This window comes from Aspergillus glaucus (assembly GCF_001890805.1).
Source record: "Aspergillus glaucus CBS 516.65 unplaced genomic scaffold ASPGLscaffold_7, whole genome shotgun sequence".
Lineage (NCBI taxonomy): Eukaryota > Fungi > Ascomycota > Eurotiomycetes > Eurotiales > Aspergillaceae > Aspergillus > Aspergillus glaucus.
Window position 1 is genome coordinate 704,102 of NW_019170459.1, and position 26,819 is coordinate 730,920.

Below are 26,819 nucleotides of genomic sequence, written 5' to 3' on the forward strand. Positions count from 1 at the left end.
CTTCGAATATTACTACTTTGAAAGCCACAGGCGTGAGTACCTCATAATAACACCGGACAAGGGACGGGGATGTCCAGCTCTTCCGGAATGGCTCCGGAGTCCTTATTTGGTGCCAAGGACAGAAGGTTACGAATATCGCATCGAAAATCATGGTGCCCCAGAGGAGCATGTTGCGTAAGAGAGTTAGGGTTGCATTTTCTTCTGGTCGGTCCTTTTTGCTGCGGTTCTTTCGGATTTTTTTCGGGACGGCCGACTCGGTCTTCTATTGACAGATGAATTGCTAGTCTAATGAAGATAAAAAGCATTAGAACCCCTAGATAACCGTCAAATAACGAAGAGGCAATATCATAGATTTATTCAATCACTTACCTCAGTTCAAAGTGCAGCAACATCCGGATCCCTCTCATCCATCTTCCGGCCATTCTGAAATTAAACAAGCGTATCCGAAAACACAGGAGGAGGAATAGTCTCATGTCATTGAATTGCCGCTTGAATGTTCTGCAAATTATGCTGTACATTCAGATGGTCGAGAATGTCCTTGAGATACTCGATTCTCTCGCAGTGAGTTGCGGGCCATTCGGGCTATGGAAGGGGTCGTATGGGCCAGTCCAGGCCGCTTGCTATGGCGTCTTTATAGATAAGAATAAGATTATAAATGCTTTCTTAACTGTATGTAGTGGGGGCATACCCTGGTATAACTTTTGCACTTCGGGGTCTTCTTCGATGGGGCGTTTGTAGACTACATTGGCTTCGAGGAATGGTGCCCAGGCTGTGTATTCGATGTTATCTATCCAGCGGTGCTTGAGATTGTCTGGAAGGTTCGCCCTTTAAAGGACAGTTTAGACATGATGAAATGAGCTGAGAAGATGACAGTCGAGGCGGGTAAAAACAAAATGGACGTAGGTATTGATGATGTCACAAATGGAAGTTGCTGCCATTAGATCTTTATTATTATAATACTGTTAAATTATACATAGGCACTGAGACAAATCTAATCGAAAGACGGAATGTCATACAACTCCTCGGGATCTGCACATACTTGTCAGCCTTACATCCAATAAAACGAGATGGAAACGACGTACCTTGTCGGTTTGCAAGAATATACTTCTTGGTATCAGTGATCTCCTGATCCAACTGGGTAGCCAGTTCATGGTGCATAAGTTGAGCATGCTCATTCCACTTCGCAGCGCCGCGAAGAGCAGCCTTCGCCACATGGAACCGAGACACGTGGTTCGCAAGCATCATGTCGAACGGCGTCGTGGTGCTTCCTTCCTCCATGTAGCCGTCGATAGTTGCCCGGTCAAAGTGCGGTCGTCCGAAGAGGAGACCCTCCAGCTCTGACGGATAGCCATGGTAGTTGAAGTGGATGTTCTTATCCTCTGTGAACATGTTCGCGAATGCTTCGTTTGAGAGGGCGTGAGGGTGGGCGCCTTCATTGTCCAGGACCATCAGGTCTGTCACATTAATTACCCGGATGCGCAGTTCGGGGATTCTCTTGCGGAGGATCGCTGCTGCGTAGATCACCTCGAACATCACTTCGACGCCAATTCCCACAAGGACAACGTCTGGTCGGAGACCACTGTCCGTGCTGCAGAATTTCCAGATCGATGCACCAGCACGGCAATGATTCTCTGCCTCCTCGGGTGTCAAATACACAGGAGTCGGCTGCTTCGCACCGACCATGAGGTTGACGTAGTTCTTGGATTTCAGACAATGATGAAGTGTCGAGAGGAAGGTGTTGGCGTCAGGTGGCAGGTAAACACGAGCGGCAATGGGCTTCAACTTGAGCACCGCGCCGATGAAAGAGGGGTTCTGGTGGGAGAATCCATTGTGCTCCTGTCGAGTCCAGGTACTGGTTTCAATGTAGTTGATGCTAGCCACGCCTTGGTGCCATTTTGTCTCTTGGGCCTGTTGCTTGTTAGTCACCTGGGTTTTAGGAGGGGAAGCAAGCATACCATCTTCATGAACTTGGCATATTGCACCATCATCGTATGAACAATACCAAGGAAACTCTCATACGAAGGGAAGATACCAATGCGTCCAGTCAAAGTGTACCCTTGCATGAAACCCTGGCACATATGTTCACTCAGAACTTCAATGACACGACCACCCTTGGCATTCGAGAACTCGTCCCATTGGAAATTCCGGCCTGAGTGTGCCAAAGCAGCATCCAACTTGTTGCTTTCCAGTTCGTCTGGGGAGAAGAGCCGGACGCTGTGAGGGTTCTGCACGAACACCTTGTCGATCAACTTTCCGATGGTCTTCATGGCACTTTCCTGCGTGCCCTTCTGTACACCGAACTGTCTCCAGTCTGGGAGGTCTGGAGTCACATAGCCCTTGTAAGCTTCGAAGCGCTGCCCGAGCTTCTTCGAGTCACTAGTTGGGATGACGGATTTAATCTCGTCAATCACATCGCCGTTCTCTGTGAACAATTCTTCAGGCTTGTAGTTCTGGAGCCAGACTTGCAGAGCATTGAGCTCCTCCTTATCTTTACGGACATTGGGCAGAGGAACTTGATGCGAATGGAACGACCCCTCGATAAACTTCCCATGCAACTCCTTAGGTCCTGACCAGCCCTTTGGCGTCCGCAGGATGATGATCGGCCATCTTGGCTTCATAATCGGCTGTCCCGAGCGTGCAGCATTCTGAATCTGGCGGATCTCCTCGACCGCCCAGCGCATGGAGCAGTGGAGGTCCGTGTCGATGTCCTCTAAATCCTCGACAATGCGTACCTGGTACCCGTATCCGGTGAAGAGAGCGGTTATTTCTTTGTCGTCCATACAACCGAAGATAGTCCGCTCGCTAATTTTGAAGCCGTTTAGGTGCAGGATTGGGAGCACGGCTCCTGATTCTGCGGGGTCGATGTACTTGATTCCGTGCCATGAACTGTATTCAGTTAGCGGTGTTCAGTTATGTCATTTGAGTGGAACTAACGTAGCAGTTGGCCCAGTCTCTGCTTCGCCGTCACCGACGACACAGGTAACGATGAGGTTCGGGTTATCCATAACTGCACCGAAGGAGACTGACAAGGCGTATCCTAGTTCACCCCCTTCGTGGATGGCGCCGGGGGTCTCCGCGTTTATGTGACTATGGACGTCAATTGAAATCTCATTGTTAAGTGCACCACTGCTAAGACTTACCTTGGTAAACCAGCAGTTGTACTAAAGGTCGAGATAAGGTTATGCAAACCATCCTTATCTCTCGCGTAGTGTGGATAGAATCGCCCCAGGGAGCCTTCTAACCAGAGACAAGACAAGATACCTGGTGCACCATGTCCGGGACCAACAACGTAGAGTATATCAAGGTCAAGTTGCTTGATCAAATAGTTCAGGTGAGAATAGACGAGAATCAGCCCGGGACATGTTCCCCAGTGGCCTGAGACAAGTTAGCAAGAGACCTATCCTACTGAAAGTCAACTGCTTACCCAATAGTCTAGGCTTGATGTCTTCATGTTTTATATCCCGCTTCAAGAGTGTGTTATCCTGGAGAAAGATCATCGCTAATCATGGTCAGTTATCCACTTCAATTCAATATCTGAAAGGTTGCGCACCTGCAGCGATATAAGCCGCTGCTCTCCGGAATTTATACAAAGAATCACATGCCGACTGGTCTAAACATGTATTCTGGAGCCTGACCTGAAGCTCATTGATCGAATCCGGGATATGCGATGGCAGTGGCTGCGGATTAGGTCGATCGATGTTCTCGCCCGGCATTGTGATAGCGGTTCCGACAGTTGATCAATTGGTAGAAGGATGAAAAGAATATTGAGGAATTGATGGTCAATTGCAGATATAGCTGACATCGGATACTATTAGCGAAGTGATTCTATTGAAATACTTCCGGGCGTTCCAATGTCCGCTAACGTCACAATGAATGGAGGTTGTGATGTCATACATACAAGAACAGGTCAATCTGCGATCAAGTCCACTCATTAGTCAAATATCGGATCTCGGTATATTCGTGTTCTTCTCTTGAATCTAGATTAATATTCCTAGCTTCATTTCGCCGTGTGAACGCGACAATTCAATTTCAATTCAAAATGCCGAAATCAATCCTCTCCGTCAACGCCGGCTCATCCTCTATCAAAATCACCTTCTATACATTCGAACTCCCACCACGGGAACTCGCCAATGCGCAAATCTCCGGAATCACAGCGCCCCCACCGACTCTCAAATATACAAAAGGCGATCAGACACACAAGGAAGAGCTGAAGGACAAGCTGAGCACGCCGCAGGATGCGTTCAAGGCCCTGCTTAAACGATGCTTCTCGGATCCGGAGCTTTCAGAAGTCGCTAGCAGTGATGACTTGTCATATATCTGCCACCGGATTGTACATGGAGGGGATTATCCCGAGGCCGTGGAGATTAATGACGAGACCTACCACACATTGAAGGGAATTGAGGATCTGGCGCCATTGTAAGTGCGGTATTGAAATAAGCAAGGTGTTTCTTTCTGACAATCCAGACACAACTTTTCCGCCCTCGAGATCGTCCGGGCATGTCGAGAGGATTTTCCCAACCTCAAGAACATCACCTACTTCGATAGCGCATTCCATCAATCGCTCCCCGAACACGTGAAGACATATCCAATCAACCAGCAAGTAGCCAAGTCGCATGGACTGCGGAAATATGGATTTCACGGAATCAGTTACTCGTTTATTCTTCGCTCCGTTTCTGAATTCCTCAACAAGCCACAGGAGAAGACTAATCTGATTGTGATGCACATCGGAAGTGGTGCTTCGATTTGCGCTATTAAGAATGGGAAATCGGTTGATACATCGTAAGCTGAGGCTGTGACGTATGTTGAGATCGCGATCATCGCTAACAGAGCGTTAGAATGGGCCTCACCCCGTTAGCTGGGTTACCAGGTGCGACGCGAAGTGGCTCGATTGACCCATCGTGAGTTTCCTGAACCAATTCAGCACGCGACAACCCTCTAACCTTAACTTCAGACTCGTCTTTCACTACACCAATGAAGCAGGCAAACTAAGTCCCGCTAGTACTAAGGAGATGCACATTAGCATGGTGAGTAGCCATCCAAGAACCACCCGAAAGAAAAAAAAATCACCACTAACCAAACATAACAGGCCGAAGACATCCTCAACAAGCAATCCGGCTGGAAAGCCCTCACAGGCACAACTGACTTCTCCAAGATCGCAGTCGAGAACCCACCCTCCCACGAGCACAAACTCGCCTTCGACATCATCGTGGACCGCATGCTCGGCTTCATCGGAAACTACTTTGTTAAGCTTGATGGCCAGGTCGATGGGTTAGTTTTTGCAGGTGGAATTGGCGAGAAGAGCGCGTTGTTGCGGAAGACGCTTGTTGAGAAAAGTCGGAGTTTGGGATTTGCTATTGACGAGTCTAAGAATGACCAGGGGCCGAAGGATGATCAGACTGTGCTGGATATTTCGAAGGAGTCTGGCAGTGGACGGAGGGTGCTGGTTTGCCAGACAAATGAGCAGGTATGTTCCTTCGTCTTTGCGTTACCTTCTTCAAGATGATGTTGCTAATCGTAAACAGTTTGATATGGCGTACAATTGCATTTTGACAAAGAAACAATGATTCCTGGCTTGAAAGACTTTTATTTTATTAGCACATTATGCATGTTAGGGAAGATAATACGACTTATCAGGATCTCAAATATGAAAGTCAAGCCAAATACAAATCTTCTAAAATTTCTATGTCAACGCAGCCTACCTACTCCCTACTCACAATGTCATCATCACTGTTAAATTGGGATCCGTCAAAGTGGTTGAAGCCTACAGCATCAACGGCAGCGAGCTGGTGTCTGTCCATTGTCAAAATGTCTTAGGGCCTGAAAGTGGTGAAAGAAATGAATACAAACCGCTCAAACATCCATATGTTTGAATTTGATTCTTTATGTCCACACGTATAATAATATCCATCTCCCCAAAAAATTATTCCACATCTTCATCGTTCTAACAAATCTCCCACGATCTGACAGGGCCCCCGTCATGACAATTGACTGTGCCCTGGAACTGACCTTCAATCATGTCGTCCTGCCTCCAAGACTCCCTGGAGAGCAGGACAGCAAGGTTGAAGATATCGAAAGGGAACTGTTGACGCGTATCCTGCGCGCGACCAAGACCATGGAATCCTGTGCTCGAGACGACGACCTTCCCATATGGCAGAACATCGCGAAGACACTGCATACTTGCGGACCCGTGAATGAGGACAGATATGTGAATAAAGTGGCGCTGATGAACGTTTTCCGTGACCTGGAGTCTCAGCATGCTGTCATTCTTCGCATCACAGAGCAAAACGCTGGTCTCCTTATTCGTTTCGCTAGGTAAGTGAAGATAATTATGGTGTTCGATCTTGTCTTAACTAACTGTATTCAGTGAGGAAGTTATCTTCGAAGCCTTTGAGGTTTCACCCACGGCTGAAGAAACTCTGGCTTCCCAGGGCGCCTTGCAGTGGGATTTCCCCAGCGTCGCCGTATCCCTCCCTCGTTCCGAATTCGAAAAGCCTATCTTCCAGGAGAATCTGGTGTCGTTCCTTGAAAAGGCCAGTCTTGAGCCACTGGACGAATTTGCGGCCAAAACCTCCAAGGCTGGCGTAAAGGTTTTCGAAGCTCGTGATACAGTTGACCCTGCGCTCATCACACACTTCCTCATGACCCTGATAGAGGTCAACGGCAGCCGTGCATACCCTCCTCTCCTTCGAAAGCGCATCAAAGATGATGTCACCTGGGATAACTCGGAACTGCCATGGCGACGAAGTCCGTTCTGGCTTACACTGCGTGTTTCGGTGCAACGCTTGCTTTGCCTGGCAATGGGCGAGGAGAAGGGACAAGCGCATTACAAGTTCTTGATGTGTGGCGTTCTCGCGCAGTTGCTGACGGACTCCATCAGCAACCTGGGTGTCGAGCTGTGCAGTGTCCTCAGAGCCAAGTTGTGCCGTCGTCTGGCTAAGCTGGAGAACGAGAAGGCAGCTGCAAGTACCTCTGTTGTTCCTGTCTATAACGACCTCTTTGAAGACATTGGTTCTCTCTGTCGGGGCGCAATCGAAGCTAGCACATCCGCAATTGAAGCCCAGTGGAACGCATTCAAGGCGGACTATCGACGCAAAGTTCCTTCCCTCCCGCTTCGTGCTCAGGACAGTGAGCTTCAGTTGACTCTTCCCAATAGCGGTTCTTACCTTCAAGACGTCCTTAACCATCGTCATCAGAGGTCGAAACTTTTGGTTGTTGATCCGGCCGTTCTGGGTCCCAATTCCAGCAAGGCCACGACAAAATTCTTCGGATCCCTGACTTCGCGTTATTTTGCACTGGAGGCATCGGAGATGTCCATTGAATCTGCGGCTCGTGATGTCCCTAGCTCTCCGGATGACTGTTCTCAACGTTGCAAGGAGATTTCTACCCAGATTCGTGGTTATTTGGAGGCCGTGGGAGACGCCTATGAAGGAAATCCAGAGCAGATGGGTACTTTCATTCTCAACGTATTCGAACAATGGGTACACATGGACAGATGCGCCACTGTCGTGTATCCGTTGCTGCTTGAATACCACCCATGTTTCGAACCGGAGATGCTCGATGTTTTGCTACTATCACGTCTTGACGATATGCGGCGTCTTCAGGCTATTCAGCAGTATCTCCACAGCAGATGCACTCAGGCTAAGAAGCGCATAACTATCTTCGCTGATCCGCAGGACGGCTGCTTTGCCGCTAAATGCTTTGAGGATATGGAGAAACTGCATGATCTTGAGAAATGTGTCGATACTGTATCGATAAAATCTAGACACGCTAAAAAGATGGAGCTACAGGAAGTGAACCGCGACTACAGAGACCGTACGGAGAAAATGACACAAACCTTCTGTACGCAGCGGCGCAATCCGGATGGCACACACGATATCCATGGCTGCACCCATTGCTGGCACGTTCGTTCTCGTCGACGTCTCAAGATTAAAGTCCATGAGGATTTTTTACCAAAGAGCATTAGTCAAAAGCGCGCCGTTTTATTCGAGCTCTCGCCCCCTGCAGCGTTTGCAGCATATCGCAGTGCTACTTGGGAAATCATCAACTGCTTCTCTCCTAAGATTCCGCCAAACCTGGAAGAAGCACCGCAGATGCTCTTGGGTGGCTATTCTCAGCTTAAGACTTACTATCGAAACAGCGAGGCTTTTTCCCTCGCGTCAAAGACGAAGTCTTGTTTGGGAACACACTATAACTTCAAAAAGCTACCCGCTGACGCCTCAACAGTACTGTTACCGTTGGGGTTGAAGCTCACGTATTACGACTCGAAACGTGGTATCTGGGCAAATCGTCTCCCACAACCATTGGCGTTCGCTCACCATTTTGCCTTGGACCTTCCTAAGGAGCTTGCCTTCTCAAGTCTTTACTCCTCGGAAAGTTTCGCGCCCAACGGAAGCGGTCCTACCTCGTATGAGACGATTGCGAGCATCGCCGAGTGTCCATCAGATTTGACGATTCACGAGTACGCCTCTCATCAGACCCTAATGGCAGGAAGAAACAGACGATGGCTTTCCATGCTCACTGAACTGGCGTCGTCAAATGTCAACTTCAGTCTGCAGGACACCGAGATCCTTTTCCACCATCTCGCCCTTCAAGTGGGACCCAGGCTGGGTGATGATTACTTGCGAGCTGTCCATATCATGTTCAGAGATGCTGCATTTTGTCAGGCTCTCATCGGCCAGGTTGACCGGCATACGGAGGCGATTTCCGCGAACTGGCGTGAAATTAACTATATGGAGACCATGTTGACGCTTACCATTCGACTGTGTACTCTTGGTGCCCAGGAAACCTTAGCTCGGGCTACTCAGCTTCTGTTGAAAATCCGCCGCATCACGCTCACATGGATAGCTCGCCTTCGGAACGAAACCAGGACCACGCATGAAGCGGACGTCGCGGAAAGGACTGCGAGATATGGCTTCATGTCAGCCCTGCTATGTCGCAGAACGTTTGCGCCCCAAGCCTACAGCAATACAGATCTTGATGGGGACTCGTTCAGATCTTTTGTGGAAACCACGCTTGCCATGCAAGAAAATCTCGTTGTCGACCTGAGCCGGTTTTCGACCACCACGCGAAACATGTTGATCCGCGATATCAAGATGACCTATCGGATGAAGACTATGATTTGTCGTTTGGCTAAGCGATATCCATCGAGCATGCAGTCAGCAATTGATTCTGTCTGGCCAAACCCTACCGACACCCCTCGCCCGTACACCAGTTGGTCTTCGCTTTCGCCTCCGTACGAATGGTGGATGACTTCGACAGTGGCGGCAAGCGCAACTACGAAAACCATGCCTCAAGTAGTGCATTACCATCTTCTTGAGGGCCACCTTCTGGTGGACGGTAAGCCTCTTGGCAAACTTCCTGCCGATATCAGAGATTCGGAGATTTTGAAAGAACTCTTTGGAAATCAGCGACTGGTTGCATTTCCGTCAAACCTGCCTGGAGTGAGTTACATGCTGGGAATACCGAAGAATGGTAACCACATTCACATTGGATACAGAGGCCAGAAGCTCATAATCCAAGCCCAAGGCACGACAAGCCTGCTTGAATTTGTCCCGAAAAGCGTCTTCGGCAATGAGTCTAATTTCGACCTTCCGAGATCTCTGATATACGACTGCGTGCACTGGGTTGATTTGCATTCCGGCAATCTCGAAGTCCGACGCCAACCAAACATCTGGAAGAGTAAACCCGGGAACTGGAGAATCAACATTCGTACCAGACAAGGAAGGAGACGAGAATCCTATCTGGTGGACCCGCAAAGCAAGACGTTCGGGCTAGTAGCTCAGATATTTCGTGACTTCGCGCAACCGCTTTTGTTAACGGTCTACCAACCTCGTGGAAATCTGTCGGTTGAGCTGAAAAGCATGGATCTCGATTTCTTCGTTAACAGGCAGCGTAATCTCCATTGCAAGCAGCTAGCGTCTGAGATCGATCCTGATCAAGATGTCGGTGCATTATATGGTCTCCAGAGCATGATCGTTTTGAGGGATGTTGCCAATCCAATGCAGCGCAGCGTGATCACAACGTTGGGAACCCTGCGGTATCGACGCCAAGGAGTACATGTCAACGTGAAGATGGATAACGATGGAAGTTATGCCAGATATATGATCGATGACATGCTTGGTCGATTGCACTGTCCACCAGAACCGCGTCTTCTTTACAACAAGGCTCAGATGCACGCGTTTACCTCCTTCGTAATCCCAGATCCTCTCACAGGCCGCACTGGTACTGAAGAGGCGCTGCGGTGCCTACAATCTGGGTCATGCCAGCCATGGAATCCTTTCAATCCCAAGTTGACACCAACCCTACAGACGCTTGCGAACCTGTCACCCCGAAGGAATTACTATCCCAAGAACTTGAAGCGACAGCAAATCGTCACTTGGGATTCAGATTTAACCTTTACTATCCAGCACGACGCGTTCAAGTTGGTTGTTGATTCGATCATTGCAAAGTTGCAACGGCTCTGGCTATTCCAAGCCAATGCCCCAGAGATCAAGGACGACAAAGTATGGACAGTTCCACACCTCCGTGAGCGGGCTCACTGGCGTCGATCTATCTACGAACGTCCAGAGATAATGTCTACCCAGCTATGCGCTCCTGCTGACAAGACGTACCTGTCTCGAGCGGCGATAACTGAGTCAGTCCGGACGTCCAAAGCTCGAGAGATCCTGGCGATACTCCGCTCACGCCCTCGGCTACTCTGCACGACCACCAATCTGAAAGATGTCGTCCGGAAATGGCCCATTATCGGTGGCTACATCGGCGAGTTCGCACCAAATCTCATCAGCGACTGTCTCGAAGCAGACTTAGGCCAGGAATGGGGCCGTTTGGTGAATCTTTGCCGAAATTGCAAAGAGGACGATGTGTACAATCTCATGTTCCGATTGGGAGTGGCGGCCTTCCGCGAAGGAGTCAACATGCAGGTTCTAATGGCGGCTGTTGCCTTTTTCCTTTTCGACGACCTCAAAACGATTGACCTCCCCGAATACGCTTCATTCGCTGGGTCTGACATGGATGGAAAAGTCACGTATCAAGAGCTCTTCAACCTGATTAGGCCATGTTGCAAGACGTATCAGAGACCACAAATCCCCAGGAGAGAAAGGCATATGGCTTCTCTAGCTGAGCCCCTTGCTTTCGAGGATGCCGAGCGTGAACACGAGCGGAAATCCACCATCGAATGCATGGAGTTTACAAGGTTATTGCAACAGCAATGGCCGACTCCTAAACCCTCTACCGAAGGATTTGATGCAAAGTATATCAAGTTGGATGATACACTAGAAGCTGTTCTGCCTTACTGGCAGAGGATACATGCTGGTCTGCAGCTCTCGGAGCACGTCGCTAAGGTGCAAAAGATTCTCGATCGGTACTTTGTCGCTAAGAACCCTGTTTATCCGGTATTAAGTAGCCCAAAGGTGAAGTTATTCGGATCGCGGCAGAGGAATGTTGAGGCTATCCCTCGTCTAGGACAAGATCTCCTCAGCAGGCCAGGCGATAAAGCTGGCAAGGTGCCTTTCAATCTGCCTCGCATCGCGAAGCCCAAATTCGAGCAAGTTAATCAGCGGGTTAAGCACAAACTGAACACGCAGTTGAAGGCGCTGCCTACGGGGGCGAAGCCGGACTCGACTGAGGAGATTGCAGAGCTGGACAGCATCATTGGTCGACTCCTCCACTCGGACTGTCCTGTGAGATCGATTTACGGAAGCGACCTGGGGCAGAGTGTCGATGCGCTGAAGAAGATGAACAAAAACCTCACATCCAAGCCCGTGGTGGAAATGAACCTTGACTCCGAGATTGCCAAGGCTTATACGGCTCTTGAACGATGCTACCAATCCCTAGTCAACGCACTTGTGATCGATGATCCGCGATGCTCTTGGCTTCTTCGAGCCAACCTTTGGCCCTCTATGACGCCGACCTCGTTACTTGAGTACCTTCGGTCCAATTCCGACGGCGCGTTTGGCATAGCTATGAAGACCAAGATCCTTGAATATGCCAAGTCGATCGTCAAAGTGCAGCATCTATTCCGGATGAAGGACGCCTTACTGAAGAAGGATGAAGGAAGGTTCCGGCAAGAGTACGACAACCCCGGTCACGTTAACTGGGATCCAGCCGTGTACACAGACTGGCTTCTCTTGGAAATTGACGCCAACATGCAAATTCGCAAGGATCAAGTTACAGTCGCACTGGAAATGATCTCACCGTCATCTGGCGCCAATTCCGTCTTGCAGATGAACATGGGACAGGGGAAAACCTCGGTGATCATGCCAATGGTGGCCTGTGTTCTTGCCGACAGGAAGATGCTCACCAGGCTGTTGGTCCCCAAAGCGCTGCTGTCACAGACGGCACAGATTCTCCAATCCCGGCTCGGAGGCCTTTTGGGCAGAGAAGTCACTCATGCTCCGTTCTCTCGTCGGACTCCGACAACACAGCAGCATATCCAGGAGTATCGCAACTTTCACGGGGACATGATGCGATCAGCCGGTATTATGCTAGCTATACCCGAGCATGTCCTGTCCTTCAAACTGTGCGGCTTGCAGCGGGTGTCTGATTGCAAGTTTTCCGAAGCGTATCAGATGATTGCCATTCAGAGGTGGATGGATGAGGTGTGCCGTGATATTTTAGATGAGTGCGACTTTACCCTCGCCACAAAGACCCAACTCATCTACCCAAGCGGTGAACAGCTAGCAGTTGATGGACATCCACACCGATGGAAGGTCGCTGAGGTTATACTTGGTTTGGTCGCACACCACCTGCGAGATCTGGCCCAAGAGTTCCCGCAAAGCATTGACGTGACCGAGCGAGCAGTCACAGAGTTCCCTGTTGCGTATTTCTTGCGAGGTGACGTCGAGAATGCACTTGTTCAGAGAGTTGTTGATGATGTATGCGCCGGACGAACATCCATGCTGCCCATTCGAAACTGTACGAAGGAGCAGCGCCAGGCCATCCGTGTTTTCATTTCACGAGAGATGGTGGATCAACGTGTCATTGACGTGGTCTCGCAATTATTCCCTGATGTGCCGAACGCCCGAAAAATCGTATACCTCCTACGTGGTCTCCTCGTGCACGGCATCCTCCTCCTCTGTTTGAAGAGGCGTTGGAATGTGCAGTACGGCCTGCACCCTGATCGAAACCCCGTGGCTGTTCCGTTCCATGCAAAAGGCGTTCCTTCGGAGCAAGCTGAATGGGGCCACCCTGACGTCGCCATCCTATTTACCTGCCTTGCGTTCTACTACCAGGGACTGGACCAGAAGCAACTTCGACAGAGTCTACAGGTCATCCTAAAGTCGGATGATCCTACTACTGAATACGACCGGTGGACGCAAACCTCGACCTCGCTCCCGGATGCTCTGCGCCATTGGAACATCATCAACGTCGACGATGAAGGACAGGTTGAAGAGATCTGGCGCCATTTGCGCTTTTCGACTGTTGTGATCAACCATTTCCTCAATTACTTCGTCTTCCCCGCTCATGCGAAGCAGTTTAGCATCAAGCTTCAGGCATCGGGGTGGGACGTTCCTTTGTTTTCTGCTGATAAACTATGGGCAGAGGAAAGAGGTAACAGGCCAGGGATCACGACTGGCTTCAGCGGCACGAATGACAACAGACGTTTGCTTCCGATGACAATTGAACAGCACGATCTGCCAGGCCTATCGCATACTAATGCAGAGGTACTGACATATCTCCTCCAGAAGAGAAACCGGGGTTACATCTTAGCGGCCAACAAGCACGGGAGACGTTTCTCAGAGTTTGAGCTGCTGGACCATCTCAGCGCGAATAACATGCGTGTTCTCATCGACGCCGGCGCCTTCATTTTGGAAATGGATAATCGATCCTTGGTTAAAGCATGGTTGGACCGGCTTCCTAAGGCTCAGGGGGCTGTTTATTTTGGATCTGATAACAAGGCTTGGGTCCAGTACCGAGCTGGTAAGACTGTTCCGTTGATTGCCACCCCTTTTGCTGAGAATTTGGATAATTGCTTGGTTTACTTGGACGAGGCGCATACTCGGGGCACGGATTTAAAGCTGCCAGCTCAGGCTAGGGGCGCACTAACGTTAGGTTTGAACCAGACTAAGGATCACACTGTTCAAGGTAAGTCAACCTTCTTTAGGATGCAAAGGATATGTACTAATACATAGCAGCTGCGATGCGAATGCGTCAGTTAGGAAGGACGCAGTCGGTTGCGTTCATCGCGCCCCCGGAAGTCCATCAGAGCATTTTGGACGTCTGCAAGAAGAGCTCATTGGATAAACTCAGCTCCTCTCATGTTGTGACTTGGCTATTGGATCAAACATGCACTAATAACCAGGAACTTCAACCTTTATATTTCTCACAAGGCAGAGACTTCTGTCGGCGTACACAAGCGGCAACGACTTGGGACCAGTTTATGTCCCAACCAAAGCACCGAGACGCATACATGGCAGTTCTGCAGCAACCGGAACGGCAAGGTTTGGAAGAGCTGTACGCTCCGGAGAAGCCTTCGGCGGTAGACGCCAGTTCCATGGCTCTCTCTGGCGAGCTCCATAGCTTCGAGAAAACTCTTCAGCACCAATCGCAGCATTCCACCAGCTCGGCCCGAAGCTCGGCTCTCGAAGAAGTCGAGCAAGAGCGGGAGGTTGCTTTTGAGATCGAAGAGGAGAGAGAAGTGCAGCGGCCTTGTCGTCTTCCGGCCTTCAAATTTCCAGGCTTGCATCAGGCTATACGTGAATTTGTTATCACTGGCTTGCTAAATGGGAATTGCGGATACACGAGAGCGTCGACGGCGCTGGATATGACCCATTTGGGACAGAAGTACAGAATCCGGACCTCTTCGCTGCTGCGCCATCTGTATATCTCGCATGAGTTCATGAGAACGGTGAAAACCACCAATGCAGGAGTACTCGATGACTTTACCGTAAGCACCCTTCTACTCTATTGACGCAACCAAGCTAACAATGACCTAGCGACCGGTGAACTGGATCCTTTGGAGTGCAGTATCCGACATGGCACTAGTCGTCATACCAGAAGAAGCCGAGCTCCTAATCCCCCTCCTTCGAACAGCCGAGATACCACTCGTACACCTCCTCGTGTACGCCGCACCCGTGACCAGAAAGATGCAACACTTCAACCGCCTCGACTTCTACTCCACTCCCACTCTCCCAGAGGACTGGGAACCGCCGTCATGGTTAGCTTTCGAACTCGGGATCCTGGGCGGACGGCTCTACTTTGAATTCCTGGAATATCATCACATAAAAGAGAGTCTATGCTTCGAAGCACAGAACAATGGAGCTTTCTCGGAAGAAGACGACAGCGACTACGAAGACGATCCCCAGACCACCACCAAAAACACCCTCGCCTTCCTTGGCGAGTGGCTTTCTCTCCGCCGCCAGGGACAGGATATCACGCATACACCCATGGGATACGTATGTCAGGGTTGGCAGCTCCGGAGTGACCATCCGTTCTTTACGCAGAGGCTTGTTGACATTGATTTTTCGAGTGATGGATACACGTATCATCCAAGTAGTCAGAGTGAGATTGAAATTGACGAGGATGTTGATAGTGAGGATGAAGATGAGGGTGAGGGCGATGGTGAGGGCGATGGTGAGGGCGATGATGGAGATGAGAATGAGAATGAGGATTACGTTGACGAGGATAAGAATGATGATGAGGGTACTGGGTAGATGGTTGTTTTTTTTTTTTTTTTTTTTTTTTTGGCTTTGCGACTTGCTTGTTAGAGCAATGTAAATAGGGCTAGGGCTATTTGTTGGAATATTATTTCCCCGTGTTTGAGTGCCCAAGATGATTTCGTACCTGACTCTAGCTGAGACATCCTTAGCTCGTATCCTTCCAGGCAGCGGGCCGCGGGACAAGGATGTAAGCGACGACATTGACAGCTGACAGGCACATAAGCAAAAACAAAAGCAACTTATCAAAGAAGAGAAAAAAAAAAGAAAAGAAAAATCCCACGGACTTCCTGTCCGCTTCCTTCCCGGCTGCGCCCCTTCTCCCACCCGTATGTCAGATGAATATATCGAACGATAATCGATAACTGCAAACACCGGGTCGATCGTGAGTAATATGTACGAAATGCATATCGCAAGCTGCGTTTTCCGGAGCACTCCGGGATCCATACTCATGAAGATCATTGATCCATTTAATTATTCCTTTCTCTTACCCGAAATTCTAATAATCAATAGAAACGACTAGTAACGATGGTTGATTGTACGTATCAAATCTGTTGGTATATCATGTGATGGATCATATCGTCATGTGTTGTGATGGACAAAGTACGATGTATAAATATCATATTAACTGTATATTCTCCATGTAATATACCACGGGAAGTGTACCAAGACGCGGGATTTCGCGGATCAGGTACGGCTGAATCGGTTTGATTAATTCTAAGTTGATGAGCCAATAGCACTATCAATACGGGGCACCAACACCCGTATCATGAATAAAAACAAAGAACCGCAATGAAAATCAAACTATTCCCGTACCGAAACCGTACACAGAAACTCCCCATCCATCTCCCCGATCCCAGGACTACGCACTCTTACCGTTTGCCGCTTTGTTACCGGTTTGATGTCAAATTCCCAGAGCAGAGTTGTGACGGTCTTGAGGATATTTGTCATGGCGAGGTTGCGGCCGATGCACATGCGATGGCCAATGCTGAAAGGGATTAGGTAGCGGGATAGCTCTTTGTTTTGCTTTTCATTGAGCCATCGGGATGGATTGAATTTGTTGTGGTCGTTGCCCCAGATGGCGGGGTTGTGGTGGAGGACGTAGTTTGAAATGCAGATGTTGGTCTGGGCTTGTTAGACTGTTATTTTGGGTAGTAGGATGAAATACATACCCCGTGTGGAATATGGTATGTTCCTATTTCAATGCCACCGGGACGGCCAACATGGCGCCACAAGGGCATGGTGAACACGGGGTTTATCCGGAAGTTCTCTCGAACGCAGGCCATGAGATAACTCAACGATGATTCCAGACCCTGGATAGGATAGGATATTTGATCATCGGCAAGAGGAGGTAGAGTAGACTCAATTTCGTCTACCACGGCAGCCAGTGTATCCGGATTCTGAAGAAGATGCCAGAAAAGGAGAGTCAATGTCCCTGAAGTCGAATGCGATCCGGCAACACTTGTCTTATTAGAAACTCGTGAAATATATAAAGGCAGCTGTGCACTCACAGAACTGCAAAGGCTTCAGAGTTTATCTCCTGTTCTGTCAAGGTGGATCCAGTATCAGGGTCTACAGCTTTAACCAGACTCTTCAAAAGATCTTGTCTCTCAGCCGGATTATTTATCTTATACTTGACGCATTCTGCACAGACTTTCTTAAGAGCATCACGGTTCTTCATTAATCTTCCCATCCAGGGAATTGGTGACCATCTGCTGATTGTCTTGGTGACGTTCTGCAGAGGTAGCTCTCCCACGATACCAGCCAAGAGTAGATGGTCATTAATAGCGGGCAATACTTCCTCATAGCCTCTCTCTTGAGCACCAAATGGTCTGCCAAATGCAACGGAGCCCAGAATATCAAAAACGTAGAGCGAGAGCAGTAGTTTCAGGTCAAAGGTCTGCTCGGTCTGTGCAAATGTGCGTAGTCTATTCTTAAGGAATTTCAACTCAGCTTCAATCAAAGGCTCCAAGTTCACAACAGAAGCTTGAGAGAACCCATGAGCGAGCTGTCGTCGACGGAGGGAGTGGATCTATCTGCGGTCACTATATATCAACAACGATAGAAGTCCACAGCAACTCACGTCGTCATTCGTAGTCCCAAACAGATTGGGGTTGAAAGCCGTAAACGCATCATAAAACTCGGACTTTCCCATTGAGCGACCTCCTTTGTATAGAGGAGCAATGGCGTTGCCATCCCATATGTGAAGATGATTCGGGCCTACCCGTACAACCGGACCATATTGCTGATGAAGCTCAATGAGCTTTTCATGGAAGAACAGCCTGTACACGTAGTATGCCTTCCATCCATTTGTAAGAGACGCAAGCAGCGGGCCTGGATATTTTGCCAATGGGTGGAGAACTTGCATATATATCCCATATGATAGGACCAGCAAAGAACATATTCCACCCGGGAGTAGCCAGGGATTGTCAAACTGCAGAAGTCGAAGGTATATATTCTCCCATAATATTTGCAATTGCATGATCTTGAAATCCTTTGTTATATTGTTGCAGGTTCATGGTCAAGGTGCACTCCAAATTCCACATGTGGTATACAAGCTTATTTTCCCCGCGGATTTCCCCCACGGGGATCTACCGGCTCAAGACCGATACCCGAGACCGGCTGTGTTTTTCGGAAGATGCATCTGGCACTGGCATCAATTGTTCCTCGTAAAATACATTTGTGGGTTTTGCTTGCTGAATTTGACATTGCTGGAATTTCTGCCAACCTATTTCGCTTATCACTACAGTGTTAGTTCTTAGGTAACGATACTTGAAGCATGAGCAATAGATGATTCAGATGATTATTGATATTCACCCAATCCTCATCGCTGGATGGAAATTGATGTTGGTCAATTGACAGCACGTGATGCACATGTGACTTTGTATACAGTTGTGTTTTATCAAGGACCAAGGGACAAGCCAGCGCATGCCTACATAACTACCAGAGGCCAAAGCGGATCCTCCTTCACTTCGCTGTCAAGTTTCCCGACAGACGTAATTGCGTATACCGCATTCCAGGACTTGCTACCAAGGTAGCCAAGAAACCACCACAACCGGGGTGTTAAAAAAAAAAAAAAAAAAAAAAAAGGAAAAAAGGGAAAACCCTCACAGCCAGTGAAAGAATGAATGAGAGCATATAAAGTCCATATGGTGCGAGGCAAGAGCTTCTCCATACCGATCCACGCCGGAGTTTAATACCCTGTTTCTGCAGCCGGCTTGATACAGTGGAATGCAACTATACCCAGACAGGCAAGGGATGTTGCAGATGTGGTGATACATGACTGTAGAACATAGCACAACATTGTACTCGCCACACAGCAGGTATTTGCGTGATATCAACACTCGAACTGCATGGTTGGGGATATCCTGTCGGCAAGAATTGAAGTGGTATTCCATACAAGTGGAAATTGCATGATCCGTACTCCGTACAGTACAAAGTACGAATAGTACTTTCGTCAAAGATTCTAGATTTGAATTCGATACAATTCTGCAAACCGATCCGACGACCTGGAAATGCGATTCGATTCGGTGGATCACACCATCCACACCGGGCCGAGAATCAAGTGGATGCTATCCGATTCATGCGTCGCTAGCATGCAGACTACAAGTGTACTCCGTACCGACTATATGGATAGTAAAATAGCCCGCATACCCCGTAGACTAGATGAAGATGATCGACTTCCAGAAGGATCCAATCGTTGGGCACTATGACCCGGATTTGGTTCCGCGGGCCCGGTTTCTTTCAATAGCTGGTATTCTCCGGCGTGGAATGGAATGGAATCGATGCATCATTGGGGGGGGGGTTGGCAATCGGTTGAGTAATATACGGGGTACGTACATGAGATGCGAGGTGAGTGATTATTGGCGCGGAATTGGGAATACGTATCGAACATGACCATCAATGCACTTGTAGAACGTGATAGACTCGACTCGATGTGAATCGGGCTTCTCTCAACGGGTAAAGGCAGTGACAAACTCAATTTGACGATCTGGCAGAATAAAGTAGAATAACGGTGAGTAGATGGAGCGGTGACTCCTATTCAACGTTTACCGTGAAGGTTATCCATTGTATCCAGCTCAACACAATAAGCTATGGCCCAATATCCCCGAGTACCCATACACCGTATTCTAGAAGCACTAAATAAATTGATCGGATAGTCCAATACCATGGAAACGCGACTCGTAGATCTATTGGCCCGGGAGGCAATCCGGGAGCCCAAAATAATACTCCATATGGAGTGGCTGGAGCTGAATCATAGTGCTCGCTGTCAAAACCATAACATCATATGCTATAACAAAAGTACTTAATATATCCGTACTCCGTAACAGGGGCAGGCTATATCGATGGTACTTATACCCCGGGAATGGAATGATCGACTTCCAGAATGATCCGGTTCCTGCACTAGATGCCACGGAGTATTGGGTTGCTTCCGCGGCTTATCTGTCCTTTAATTTATTGACAGAAGATTGATCACAGCGAACTCCATATTATAAGATATTATAGGATGACAGGTATGAATCAGGAGGGGGCACGTGTTTGGGCTGCAATGCTAGTAATCCAGACTCAGATGTCCAGAAATGATCTAGCATACAAGTACTCCGTACAAAGTACCGGGTACAAGTGCAGGATCATCCCCGACGCGTTTTTTCTTTTTATTCAGTATCCCCTGATAGTCCGATGGGAATGTCGCGTGGTGGCAAATAGCTCCACGGTAATCAGCGTCCAAGCGCTGTCAATCAATCAATCCCCTGCTGGTCCTGCAAGGTAGTCCAGACAGTTTTTGTTCTGTCTCAAATTGACCTTGTCCTATATGTGTGTACATAGAAAGGTGCAGAGTACAGTGTCCCAAGTATTTGTGATGTGCAGACTAATGCATCGAGCCGAAGTCTGGAGATGCAGCTGGTTTTATTCGGTATGTGATGTACTTTACAGTATTTACCATACCGTACTGCTCTGTACCACTCTGTATGAGCGCATTCCACGAAAACCAATGAATAATGAGGATTTCTGGAATCCGAAGGCGAACCGCAGTGGATCTATCCATCTTAATCGGCCATATTATTGGGTCTGAAGCTCATTCCCAACTAGGAAACTGAAGCTATCACTTGGGGAGCTGGACTATGGAGAATAAGAGACGATTAGGAAGCTCGCGGAAGCGGAAAGTCTTCTGGAAGGTTTCCTAACGGTTTCCATTGGGCCTCGGTTGTTTCTAGCGCCGTTCTAGTGGTATTATTGGTAATGACCGATATTATGCTCATACAGCTTATGAACTGGTTTACTTGTACAGTTCCTGTGCAGAGTAGTCCTTGTATGTTCAGGCGAACATGATATACAGAATACAGAGTACATACAGATACAATTACAGGTACCAGGTACAGGTACACACTAACAGACCCAACCATGGTCCAGTTCACGGTACCTTTCGGATGGAGCGATTTAGCTCTTCTAGAAGGATTCTAATGCGTCAACGATCAGGATCAATCTATATAAATCCCTCTATAGACCGGGTGATGATAATATAGAGCAGAGTCCTATGTACAGGATACTTGTCAACTTCTCCGATCGCAGTGTAAACGATCACCCGAAAGTCGGATTCCATGGATTCTATCAATCACTTTGCAATTAACATGTTACTCTACACTCTCTACTCGGTACTGTGTTCTGTATATCTGTACACGTAAATCATACCCCGTACATACAGTTTGGAGTGTCTTACTCAGGCAAAGACGTTGTTCCGTCGTTAGGTTCTACCCTTTCAGCTATGTCAGAAGACAAAAGAACCGATTGGGAGAAGACTACGAAGGATTATTGAGCGGAGTCCGGAGTACATAATCAAGGCGACAATTATTGGCCCATAAGCAGTGGAGGACAGCGAGAAGTGGATAGATCAAGCCACGGGACCCAGACTCCTTAATCATTTCCAGAAAGGCTTCTACAGAGTTAATGTGGCTGGGATGAGTCGTACTTGTACAAAGTGGCAAGTTGAAGGGTAATTTTCGGGTTCCGGGGGTGGACCGATTCTAGGTACTGGTCTGGGTGTTGACTTCTGCATCGTTCTAGAAAAAGAACCGAAGGTGTATAGTGCACCGACTAAGGATTACCTATGATGTTGGGTGATGGCTCTATCGGACACTGCTCCGTCGACTATATAACTCAGCACGGCGCTAGAAGGCGGCAAGAACAAAACGGGGCCATACAAAACTCTGGATTTGGTCCTACGTAACCGGACGGGCTGGTGCGGGAATCCAAAAAAGTGGGCTGGGAGGGCATGGAGTGGGATCCGCGATCGTTCAGGTCTGAAATCATGATACTAATTAGGGTAGGATGAGGCTGGAATTAGGGAGGTCCACTCATCCCTGATCCTAATCTTTGGTATTTCGTATACGGAAGCAGCACATGATAGAAAAAAGGGAGAAGAAAAGCAAAGATAAGTACGATGTAAAGTACCGTCTAAGACGTGTTTTCAATGTTCCGGATGTGCTGTTTCTCTATGGTTTGACATTGAAGATAGATCAGAAAACAAGGAGAAAGGGGATCCTCGCATCAAACCAATCCATTTGATCGAACGGAGCCGTCTTCCGAGACTATTATGTACATCTCCAACCGCGCGAAACTTCTGGATGCTGTAATTAGCCATCGCGTGGAGAACTGCATATGTATGCATGCACTCGCCGGGGAACTGGGAAGTGAAGAACTGCAGGACGGGTATTGGCATCTGGAATCTCGCGTGGTCACATCTGGATTTATTTTAGATTCTAAAGCACTGTGCTCCGTATACTATTCTACTGCATACAACCGCTACCAACCACTATGCGGTGGAAAGACAAGAGGATGCCCCTTATTCTTTACCATACGATACATACCATACACGGGTAAACGACTAGTCAACCACGCGAGAGTCGAGACAAACCTAGCGGGGCCACTAGACTGTTCCTGGACTAGGGCCCCGGTTTGAGTTCTGTTCCTGCTTCCGCCTTTTTGGCGCCGGGGGAATGAAATGGGCTCCACATCAGCTGGGAATAGAGTGGATTTCCCGTTGTGTCCGACGAAGCGGTTCCTAACTTTGGTGGAGTGGAGTCTGCTTGATTATTTCTTTTCTATTTATTTTCTACCTGTGATTCCAGAAGTATTACAGGAGTATCGGACGGTATGTATAAATCATGTACCATTAGGTTCCCGGAATGCTAAACAACCGAATAAACGGCCAACGACCAACCAACGGAGTAGACAAAGGAAAGGGAACTAACTAGGGTAAACAGCCAGAGTCAATCGGAATCTACTTGTATCATCTGTATAAAAATACTTGTACAAGTATGAGTACAAACTCTGTAATGCGTATTGTTCTGTCAACATTGGGTAAAAAGGGGGATCCCCATCCACGCAGCTTCGCGTACCTTTCCGCCGGGACATGGGAGGTGCCCCCACTACTGTTACAGTACTCTGTACCACGGTTCCATACGGTAACAACGGGTATTACTATGACATACTAATACCCAATAATGTTTAATATGGGATGAAGCTATTATTGACCAAAACAGCCTGTTCTCTCTGCTGTTGTTCGTTTTATCTTTTTTTTTTTTTTTTTTTTTTAATTACAGTTAGCTTCCGTCTTGTCTTTTTATTTTTATTTTTATTTTTTTTTTCTTTGGGTGATTACTACATCAGCTTCCATCGCATCGTCCCTATATCTATCCTGATGGACCCCCTTCATCGATCTTCTTCTGCCTTGTAACTTCTCCTTCCTCTTCATTCATATATCTAGCCATATTCCTGCCTCTCTTCCTATCCTTTCGATTGACTTTATCGCCATACTTTGATCTCTATCTCGACATCATCCCTCTCCTCCCTCGCCGCGTATCGCCGAATCTCTATCTTCCTGCCTCCCCTTGGCTCCGACGTGATCTCACACTCGGTCTCTCCCTTGCGATACATCGAATCCGATAAATATTCTTTATTTATTTTCTTTTTATTTTTGACTTCCCGGAAACGACGGAGCTGAGTTCCGCGACGCTCTCCTTCCTTTATCATTTCCCAGGATCCCGAACTCCCTTGCCGTCGATTGCATTAGTCCGGTCCATTTACTCGGTCACCTGGATTCGTTCTCTTCGTTGTTTCTTTATTATTATCGACCAGATCGCCCACCAGCGACAACTACGACAATAATCATAATCCTGCTGCTCCACGGTCCACAGTTACTACTGCCGCCGACTCGTACTTAATCACACGCTCGCTTTGCTGGCCCTCGCCCTCCGATCCCAAACGCCAGCCACAACAACAAAACAACAAAGAGCAAGAAAAAATAAAAAATAAAAAAAATCGGAACGATCCGTCGAATATCCGGGTTCCACTTCTCCTTCGCTTTGGCGCTCTCGCTTTCATTCATTTCTGGGCTGAAAGTTCCGTCCGTCGACCACATTCCTGCCCTACATCTCGTCTGTTCTCGGCGGCTGCATTGTTCTTAAAAGGATCGCCTTTTCCGATCTCATCTGCAGGTCCCTTTTTTCTTTTTTCTACATCTATCTATCTATCACCCGCCGGTCTTCTCCTATTCTCAGACCTCCGTTTGGACCTGTTAATCGCTCGAAATATTTCTACTATTTAATTCTCTGGTGAGTCCCTTTCTCTTTCACTTCCTCAACCTGTCTGGAATATCCACTATATCCTTATATCCTCATTACATGTGACCTTTTCTGACCATGGCCCTCTCTACAGAATCTACAATGGTCCTCACAGACTTCTCTGCTTTCAACATGGGACGTGGAGCCTACGACACCACAGGAATCAAGAAGCCCGGCGCACCACCACCGCCGCCCAAATAAATCCATCCTTATGCTTCGGATGCGATTTTGCTTTTCTTCTCGTTCTCCAGCGAACAAAAAGTTTCTTTACGGGGTTTTTTTTTTTTTTTGACATTGTTTCCTCATGGCGCCTACGGTTTCGGATAGTCGACTGTGCTACCAGTTGATTTCTTTCATCTTTCCTTTCGGTAAGTACTCAAGTGTGACCTTCTGACATGCTTGGGATTCAAACTAACTTGTGTGATAGTCTCTATGTATCACTAGTGTTACCATTTTCGCTTCTTCGTTACCGGATTCGTGCCTTCGGGCCACTATACGTCTTTTAATGCCTTCTTGTCCTTTCAGCGTGGGCTTCTTCGGACATCGATCTTCGGCGCTCGATTTTTTTTTTTTTTTTTTTTTTCTCGATTATTATCCCCCCCCCATTTCTCGCTTAGCGACATTGCCGGATTCATTTTACTACATCTTAATTTCTTCGATACGACCATTCCGACAGATCGACGACGATCTGAGTTTTGCCAAAAAGTCATTTTGGTGTTTTTATTTTCAGACTTTTCTTTTGTTTGCATTGGATTATTGATTGGGTTGATTGGCGTTTGACATAGACGGGATGGATTTTCACAATGGGGCATTTTATGGGATTTTCTTGATACCAGACAGAATTAGACTTACCGACCTCGCGGTCCAATCGTGTTTATTATTGATCATTGATCTTTTTGAAGATGTTCTTCAGGATACATTCCTCTCTGGTGTACTATTACTATTACTACTGTTAGTCCAAGAATAACAGCGTCTGTATGTTGTTGTGCCCAAGTACATCCATCTCCGTACTCCCCGATCGACCCTCCTGTCTGACAGCTGTTACGATATCCACCGCCCTGCCTCACTCGACTGGCTTGCCGATTGCAGCACAAAAATTAAAATTTTCTCGTCTTCAGCACAGCCATCCCGGAGTACCCTGGAAATACCCAGCGATATTGCACTAATACTGTACCTAGTCCTTAGTATCTGTAATATCTTGCATGCAAAATTTTTTCTACTTGCTATTTGGGCATCCACCGAAAGGATCCATGAACAAATCACGGGCTGCAACGTCACCAGCATAATACAACTAAACCGGGCACCATTCAAATCTTCGTGCTTTAGTCGTATGTATGGAAACGTCATTTCCATGCGTTCGAAAAATGCACTCCTGCGTTGGTGTTATGTGGCAGTCCGTATGGAGAAACAGCACCGTATCGGGTAGGAATTATATGGGGTATGAGTGACTTGGCCTATTGGGCCCGTAACTTTTTCCAGGCTTTTTTTCTATTTAGTTTCGAAGTGGGATTCTCGCTTAGCGGTTTTCGCGGGCTACGCGATTGAAAATTGTATATATTAAATTTAAATAGATTAGAGGGATTGTTGAGCATTCTAAGTTTTCGCTGTGTGTTGTCTATTGGGATGGACTTGTATTCGGGTGTTGGCCTTGGCAGAGGAAGCGCTTGTTTAAGCGTTGAAACTGTCGCCAGGGTATGGATTATGCGATTGGACTGAGGTGCTTTCGTACCTGTTGACTATTTGAGTTCTGTTTTTGCTTACTTTTATACCCTGTACGATGACGGTGTACTCCGAAGTACTTATGTCTGATACTCTCTACGGTGTTTCGGCATAGTACGGAGTAATTGGTATGTACTTGTATTCTCTAGGACGTATTTAGAAGTATGCTATAACCTGGACTTGGCTGCATTTTGTAAGGATGTGGTAATACATGTAGAGAGAAAACGGCCATCCATATGCATCACGATGTCCGTGTAGTGGGAAGAAGCTACCCCGGATTTCAATGCCAAGAACGCAGAGTCCAACAGGCTTATAACAGTCTTCTATACTTCGACCGCATATATTCAAAAAGCAAGTATAGTTCGTCGAGTGTTCCATACATCCAGCATATGCTAGTTACCGAATTGGGACAGAGGTACAGAGTACCCGTGACTGATAACGCACTAAACCCTTTTGGGACGCCCACCCCGTCTTCAACGACCGCCTCAACATCATCATCACCAGCATCATCATCATCATCATCGCTTTCCCTCTTCCTCCTCATCCTTCTTCCCCGCCCCTTCAACAACTCCATATTGACAAAACTCTAAGCTATTCTTGTCTACCGACTATCCCCTTGCCAGTTGTCACCGCTTTGTCCCGCTCGTGACCACATCGTTGTCTCTGTCGTGATCGCCTTGCTCCGCGGCTGACGAACGACCGAACCTGCCCGCCTGACCTCAAACCCCGGACTATCGTTCATCTGCAGTTCGTCGGTTTATTATTCGCGCCAGGTGTTTTTACAATACAATTTGATTTTTATAGCCACTTGGGCATCATCCGTACC

The 26,819-nt window shown here is 47.9% G+C and overlaps 4 protein-coding genes across 4 annotated transcripts; 2 read left to right on the forward strand and 2 right to left on the reverse strand.

The window, feature by feature from the left end:
• Positions 1–916: 916 nt before the first annotated feature.
• On the reverse strand, positions 917–3,774 carry ASPGLDRAFT_45636 (putative phosphoketolase). Its single transcript, XM_022546294.1, has 7 exons — positions 3,551–3,774; positions 3,425–3,499; positions 3,141–3,375; positions 2,935–3,087; positions 1,956–2,886; positions 1,083–1,908; positions 917–1,029 (listed from the first exon to the last, which is right to left on the reverse strand). Exons 1-7 carry the CDS (start codon positions 3,711–3,713, stop codon positions 992–994), a joined length of 2,421 nt encoding a protein of 806 aa, XP_022402342.1. The 5' UTR covers positions 3,714–3,774; the 3' UTR covers positions 917–991.
• Positions 3,775–3,995: 221 nt separating this feature from the next.
• Positions 3,996–5,695, forward strand: ASPGLDRAFT_168973 (putative acetate kinase). Its single transcript, XM_022542680.1, has 6 exons — positions 3,996–4,416; positions 4,465–4,779; positions 4,836–4,898; positions 4,952–5,024; positions 5,087–5,464; positions 5,523–5,695. The coding sequence occupies exons 1-6, from the start codon at positions 4,040–4,042 to the stop codon at positions 5,562–5,564; spliced, it is 1,248 nt and encodes a 415-aa protein (XP_022402343.1). The 5' UTR covers positions 3,996–4,039; the 3' UTR covers positions 5,565–5,695.
• Positions 5,696–5,977: 282 nt separating this feature from the next.
• Positions 5,978–15,650, forward strand: ASPGLDRAFT_65612 (uncharacterized protein; the record flags this gene model as incomplete). Its single annotated transcript, XM_022548919.1, has 5 exons — positions 5,978–6,312; positions 6,365–11,359; positions 11,399–14,082; positions 14,133–14,884; positions 14,934–15,650. The coding sequence occupies 5 exons, from the start codon at positions 5,978–5,980 to the stop codon at positions 15,648–15,650; spliced, it is 9,483 nt and encodes a 3,160-aa protein (XP_022402344.1).
• Positions 15,651–16,457: 807 nt separating this feature from the next.
• On the reverse strand, positions 16,458–18,135 carry ASPGLDRAFT_168980 (uncharacterized protein; the record flags this gene model as incomplete). Its single annotated transcript, XM_022542681.1, has 4 exons — positions 16,458–16,778; positions 16,826–17,114; positions 17,165–17,685; positions 17,737–18,135. The coding sequence occupies 4 exons, from the start codon at positions 18,133–18,135 to the stop codon at positions 16,458–16,460; spliced, it is 1,530 nt and encodes a 509-aa protein (XP_022402345.1).
• Positions 18,136–26,819: the final 8,684 nt, after the last annotated feature.